The sequence below is a fragment of the Gavialis gangeticus genome, unplaced genomic scaffold (assembly GCF_001723915.1).
Source record: "Gavialis gangeticus isolate Ggan-Ray unplaced genomic scaffold, GavGan_comp1, whole genome shotgun sequence".
Taxonomy (NCBI): Eukaryota; Metazoa; Chordata; order Crocodylia; family Gavialidae; genus Gavialis; species Gavialis gangeticus.
Genome location: NW_017729032.1, coordinates 174,575,248 through 174,582,665, shown reverse-complemented (window position 1 = coordinate 174,582,665; position 7,418 = coordinate 174,575,248). Strand labels below are relative to the sequence as shown.

General features: G+C 38.2%; 1 protein-coding gene across 1 annotated transcript; it reads right to left on the bottom strand.

The window, feature by feature from the left end:
- Nucleotides 1-2,160: 2,160 nt before the first annotated feature.
- On the bottom strand, nt 2,161-6,529 carry LOC109303457 (toll-like receptor 8). Its single transcript, XM_019525655.1, has one exon. It carries the CDS (start codon nt 6,527-6,529, stop codon nt 3,407-3,409), a length of 3,123 nt encoding a protein of 1,040 aa, XP_019381200.1. The 3' UTR covers nt 2,161-3,406.
- Nucleotides 6,530-7,418: the final 889 nt, after the last annotated feature.

Below are 7,418 nucleotides of genomic sequence, written 5' to 3'. Positions count from 1 at the left end.
AGTTTAAAGCCCTGTTGTAGGTCAGCCGTTCTGGCCAAGAAGAACTTCTTCCTTTTCCAGGTGAGGTGGAGGCCATCCCTTCCCAACAGTCTGCTACCTCTCTCACTGAAGTGTGGAGTGTAGCCAAAGAAGCCAGAACCCCCACAATGGCACCATCGCTGGAGTCTTCTGTTAACCTCACTGATGCATCTTTCCCTCCAGTGTAGCGAAAATAGATACTTTTCTCTATGTTTCTTTGTTCCTTGTTTTAGTATTAACCCCTGCATTCTGTAAGTTTCTACCCACATGGTACAGGATAGCCCACTACGTATGTCTTATAGGTTGCTCAGGTTTTGGTTTGAAATGACCAATCAAAATGTAACGCGTCAACTGAAAAAAATGCTAGCTCAATAAAAGCCACATGCGCTCTTTGTTTAGGGTCAGCACTGATCTGAGCAACAAGCTCCTCTGTCGGCCTGCTTGCAAGCAATAAAATAGAGTTGGACCCAGCCTGAAAGTGCGACTCTCTTCTAGAGGTGAATTGGACTAGCCTCCAGGGGATAAAATCAGCAATTTATGCAACACCAGGGCCCATGACCTAAGACCAGGAGGATTGAGGAAAAAACTACCTGAGCCCCCAGACCCCTAAGCCCAGTCAACCAGGCATTCCCTCTTAGCAGTGCTTTCAAGAGCTACTTCCCTTGCAGCTTGCAGGGCCAGGCTGCCTGCTCTGGCTCTGATTTATATGCCCAGAGCCCTGCCCCTTATGGTCATGTGCTTTATTTGTTGCTGGCAGGCCGCTTATTAACCCCAGCTGGCCAGCTACCCTTGCCAGTTAACAAAAATCCTTCCCTTAAAGGGGCCATTCCATTTTGCCATAACAGGGTAAAGTTTCCCTCTTACACACCATAACAGAACAGAAGTTTGGTGTACGCAGACTGTTTAAAAATGGCAGAACCTGTTCTAAGATTTGCACCCCCTCCCGGTGAATATGTGCTCTGTTATGTACTGATCTAAACTACACCACTTACCAAAAACCGCATAACTTAGATTAATTTCAGGTTTTTTTAATATCTGTGCCTAGTCTGTATGTGCTGCTTGGGACAACACAATGGGGTGGAGGAGGTGTCAGGGATGGGGAGGAAGAGGGGAGTGTTCCTTAGCTGCTGAGTTCAGGTACTTTTCCTCCCTTTCCCCCCACAAAAGCTTACACTGCAGAAGCTGCTACACAGTTACTTACTTTTACTTGCTAGTATTTTCAAGGAAAGTATTTTTCTCTTCATTGTACTCTTCAAAAACAAGGTGAATATTTTATTCAGGAGCATGCTGCGTACAAGAAAATATGGTATGGATTAATATAGAGTGATTGTACCTCTTTTCAATCAGAGGCTGAAGCCAAAATCCAGGCAGGCACAGCAATGTCAGATCCAGAATCAGGAGGCAAAAAATCAGTCTGAGAGCTGCAAGAGCCTTATTGTTCAGACTGTTTCTAAAGGAAACAGGAAGATTTATATAGGTGGGAGGATCCAATCAGCAACCGTGAGTTCTGGGCTAATCAGGGGTTAGCAGTAGGAGGCATTTTCCCAGTGTGACCCCTTTCTCTGCCACTCCATCTTTTTCCATAATCTGTGGCCTGGTGGAAGATTGAACTGGTGTTGAGTCCCTGAGTCTCTAGACCAGGGTGGGAAGTAAAGGGTGGGGCTTGGGGTGAGGTCTTGACATCCCCTGCAAAGGTGAGGGTTTGTGAACTACTTGGTGGTGTATGTGTGTATGTGTGTATATACTTCAGCTGTTTGCTATACCTTTTACTTAAAAGGATACTGCTTCTCCAATCAGCTGTGCAGGACTTTTAATGGGCTCCAGTTGATCAGAGACATGGTACCCTTTTAAATGAAAGGTACAGCAAAAAGCTGAGTGAGTTGTTTTCCATTTGACAACCTGCTGTGAATTAAGCAGGTTGTAAACCACCTACTGAATGCACTGAATAAACACCCACACATCTTCCAAGAACAAATGATTTGTAAGATACCTGCTTACCCACTTAACCATGTATATTGTCATGCCTCAGGACACCTTTATATTACATCTGTAAACTGATATGCTTCCCCAAAATATACTTTGCATTGTAATACAGCAATACATTACCAAATGATATAAAATAATGAGTGTAAGATTCTTCTGTATGTTTATTTATACATGTGCCTGGATATATATCCATACATCTGTTTGTATACATTTATTGGTATCTATGCTCAGTTATGAATTTAGCCTTAAAATTACAAATACTTTCTAAAAAAATACTGTAAACAACATAGAAGGAGGAAAATTGGCTACCCTCTTTCAAGTAAACGTATATCTGCAATCAGTCAGAATCAGTTTCTCTATTCTTTAAGATGGGAATATGTACAAGATAAGAATTAATGCTATCATACATTACATAAAATGATGTTGTATAAATTAGCAAGATAAAATTTAATACAAATAACAAAAAAGCACCAAGAAGCAATAGTTATAAAAGCTTACTTGCTTCATTGTTAATGGATTATGAGAAATTTTTACCATGAAGTACAAACATTTGGACATGTCACATGCAACTGGGTGGTGTGCCCTTTACTTTTTTATGGCAAATATTTTCAAAACATAAGATTCATAATTAAATAAGGTATAATAAGTTGGATGAATACATAGTCAAGGCATGTATTTAGGAGTATCTTTTAGGTCAGGGCTGTCCGATTGGCTGCCCATGGGCTAAGTGTGGCCCATGAGGGCTTAATTTGCAGCTCCTGGGCTCCCACCTGGCTGCCGCTCATCCCATCACTCCAAGTTCCCCCTCCCTTCTCTGGCTTCCATTTCCTGCCCCCACCCCAAGGGTCAGTGTGGGGTAGGGCAACATGACACATCTCATTGAGCTGCAAGAGCCTGGGGCTATAGGTACCTGTGCACTCTGCGGTGCCCACATAGTTCAGAAGTTGCACAGCCTTCACTTAGGTAGTCAAATGGAATATGAATCTCTGAAAATTACTGCCTTACCCAAAACATTTCTTCCATCACAGAAATACATAGTACACAAATAGAAAAAAAGTTGTGGATATTACTGATCCTATCTCCAAGGTTTACATTAGCTGTTCCCAATAAGCCTTCTTTTAATGCAACACAGAACTGTAACAGACATATTTAACTGCTGTCACTTACCAAACACATACCCCATACAACTTCAAGAAAACTGACAAAACTTTTCAAGTTTAAACAGTAATTGTGCAGAGTCACTGGAAATACTTTAAAGCAGCCTTTTTTTCAGAAAACGCTGAGCCGTCACTCTGGAAGTTAGGACTCTTCCAAATAGCCACCGTTTGGCACCAAAATATTAAGGAACAGAAAATCAAAATTTAATTTTTAAACACTGAAGCTATCATGTTCACCTTGCTTTCTAAATACTGAACACCCCTTTGTGATGCCCAGTGTTATCTGTGAGCAGAGCATTTTTCAGACTTTGCCAGAAAAGACCTTCAGCTCGTGGATTCTTTGGCCACTCAAGAATTGAACTCTTGTAAATCCTCCTCCTCAGCCGCAAGTACTGGAAGTGCTGTAACACTGGCTCCAGCAGAATAAAGACAATCACGTCCAGGTTCTCATCCATTAGTCTCTGCAGGGCAATGTAAAAAGCTGTTCTGAAGTTTCCATTTTTCACATACCTTTCTGTCAGGACAAATATTGTCTTCCTGCTGTTTCGGATGCTCTGTGCAAGGTTGTCAATGACGGCCTTTCCTGGCTCCCAATCTCTTTCCTCTAAACAAAGAAGAACTTTTTTGTCTTCACTTTCCTCTAGGCAAACTCGTAATTCATTTATTACCCAATCAGTTACTGCCATGTCCTTAGTATCATAGTCAATGTAAGCATCATAAAGAGCTTTGCCTTTTGCTGTAGACCTATAACCCTTTAATTTTGCCAAACATGAGTAATACTTATGCCAGATATCCCAATAAAAAAAGTGTTTTGTAACTGCTATCACCATAGTGCTTAAAGTAATAAAGGATGAAATATAAAACAATACAGCAGAAACATCATTCAGATTGCAAGCATGAGGGTCAATCAAGATAACGCTACGACGTCTTTCATTGTGTGGGTTCATGCAAATGACATTTCTTGCCACTTGTGATATGGGAACTTTGGTTTTCTGGATCCACCTTATGAAGTTGCTGTTTTTGCAGGTACAGTCAAAGGGGTTCCCTTTTAATTTAAAAACTTTTAAGTGTTGTATAATTCCAGATAAGAAAGTTGACTGATTTAAGACTTGCAGTTGGTTGTAACTCAAATCAAGATGGCAAAGACTGCTGACCCTCTTAGAAAAAACAAATGAAATCTTAGAAATCTTGTTCTCCCTCAACTTCAGAGTCTGCAGGGACTGTGTGTAATTGTACAGGATATCAACAGCCTTAAATTTATTCTGAGTTAAGTCAAGCAACTTCAACGATTTAAAGTACCTAAGTTTTTCCCAGCTGAGGGTATGTATTTTGTTGTTGTTTATATATAATTCAGTTAAGCTCCATGGCAGATTTTCAAATGCCTTACTGGGAATATTTCGAAGTCCATTGTGGGAAATATCAAGATGTGTCAGATTTCTGAGGTGCTTAAACAATTGAATGTGACTTGTGTCTCCATTTTTCCATAAGAAACCAAGATTGTTTCCTTTGAAGTCTAATTGTTTAAGGGAAATGCTTCTTAGGTTAGATGTTGTCAGCGAGGAAATCTCATTCCAACTTAAATTTAAAATTTTTAAATTAGGAAAGTTATCAATAAACATTAACTGATGCTCAAAATCTGGCACTATAAAATAACGCTTGTTATAGCTAAGGTCTAATACCTCTAGATTAGGGAGTTCCCTAAATACAGAAAAACTGGTCAAATCCAATTTATTAAATGAGAGATCTAAATATTTAAGATTGGGTAAGATAATTAATTCAGTGCCTTTGAAAGCCTGACCAAGTGCATTTGAAGATAAATTCAAACAAGCTATGTCCTCAAAACCTTTAAACTGATCTGGGGTAATGAAGAAAATATTGTTTAGACTCAAATCCAAAGCTTTACCATATGAGATACAATGCTGATTAAGGAAGTAATCTGACAGCTTTTTATTAATATAAGAATATTCTAACAGACTAGAATTATCCTTGTGCATAAAGGTATGATGGGAATTGGTTAAAAGATCTTTTTTCTCCAAAGATTTAAAAGAAATAGTCTTTTCTGTTGTTTGTGGGACTATTTGGTTTTGTTTCAAATATATTTGGGTAAGGTTGCTAAATTCCTGAAAGACAGATATATCAACTTTTTTAATAAAATTTATCCCAAGATCAAGGATTTTTAGCTTTTTAAGAGGAAATAGAGGTTTCAAATGCTGTCTGTCTACTTCTTTAAAGACATATCCTTTAATGTACAATCGTTTCAAAGATACTAGGGAAGAAAAGTATTGAGAGAGGTTAAGATATTGTGAGTATACTTGTTTCTGATAATTGAAAGATAAGTCAAGTTCCTCTAAAGAAGATAAATGTTGTAAGAATTCTCCTGTAGCTATTGCTTTCCTTAGAAAGTTAGATGCAAGGTGCAACACTTCCAACTGTGGCGTATTCTGAAACCAGATAGGTGGCACACTCATGAGTGAATTGCTGGTCAGAAGCAAAGTTTTTAGTTTGTTAAGATTTTGGAAAGCTAGGGGATTTATTTGAATGGCTGTGTTTCCAGAATACGGTTCACATGGAAAAAGTGTATTGAAGCGTTTCGGGCAGTTTTCACTTAAATCCAGAATTTTTAAATTAACTAGCTTCTTAAAATCATCTTGACTGATGGTTCTTATTTTGTTATGACTCAAATAAAGCTCTTGTAGAGACGAGGGTAGTTCAGCTGGCACTCTAGTCAGACTGTTATAGGAGAGTGACAGCACAATCAATTTGGTAAGGACAGAAAAAGCCCTTGCTTCTATGTTGAAAGATGCTTTGCAGGCATTTCCATAGTAACAGTTCTCATCCATATAGAGTTCCTGCAAATTGGGCAGTTCTGAGAAGGTGTTCTTCTGAATAGAAACAATTTTGTTGGACTTGAGACTTAGAGAGGTTATACTAGGTGAAATCCCCGTGGGTACTTTGTTTAGCTGATTGCCATTAAGCTTCAATTCCTTTAAGTATCTTAAGTTTGAGAAAGTTCCATTGGCTATCCCTAAAGGCTTTAGAGAAAAATCAAAATAAGATTCTTTTGGCTTAACATACCAATTCCAGTTTAATTTTAAAGATCTAAGGTCCTTAAAGTTGTAAAAATCCTTTGTAGATATCTCTTTAATCCAATTAAAAGACAGTATCAAGTCAGTAACATTTTCATGTATTTCCTGTGGGACTGCTGTCAGCTTTTGTTTACTGCAATCCAGAAGAATTGAGGAGCTATTATTTTTTGCTTTTATTTTACAAGGTCGGTCCTTAGAAATCCATTGGTGATGAACGGAGAGACTGACTTCAGGTTGAATCAGAAGAAGTAAAACAAAAAGGTTGTATGGTATGGTAGCCATATTTTCCTAATGAAAAGAAACATGGATATCAATAGCACTTTTATATTCTTGACAGGAAATGCTGTTCATGTTTATATAATATTTAACACTGAATCATTTTAAATATGTATACATTCAAACTGAAAAATAAATCATAAAACTGATATGGTGTACATGTAATCTGTAATTAGGATTAACATTTGAGCAAAACCATAATTCCAATTATTATATTACTACTATGTTGTATAATGCCCAAAATTGAATGAATGATTTATTTCACATGTACCATAAACAAGAGCTATTCCTGAAGTTTTTCTTTTGTGCAAAATTTCTTTATATACCTCTTTGAACAAAGAAGTTTAAGGTTTTGATGAATGTTAACCATTCCCATATTTTGTTTAACCATTAGTCAAAGTTGCTTGTTACATACCGTCAGCACCATGAGTGAATGGATAGGGTATGGAATCTTTAGTAAGTCTTTTAATAATCCAAAAATCTAATTTAATTATTGATGTTAAATAAAGGTTTAAAAAATAAATAAATTGTTTCAAACAAACTGTATGCCAAAGAAAGTCCAGTCCTTTCAACTTTCATTCTATAGTAATGTCACCATTCTACTTTTTTTCTAATTATCATACACCCATTGCACATCTACATGAGACACTGTGCAGTAGCTGAAAAATACTGTGCACTAGTGCGTCACAGAGCAGACAGTGCAAATACAGTCTGTGCGCCCCATTTCAAGAGGGATGTGGACAACATGGAGAGGGTCCAGAGGAGGGCCACCCGCATGATCCAGGGACAACAGGGTAGACCCTACAGTGAGAGACTGCAGGACCTGAACCTATTCAGCCTCCACAAGAGAAGGCTGAGGGGGGACCTGGTGACCGTCTATAGACTCACTAGGGGG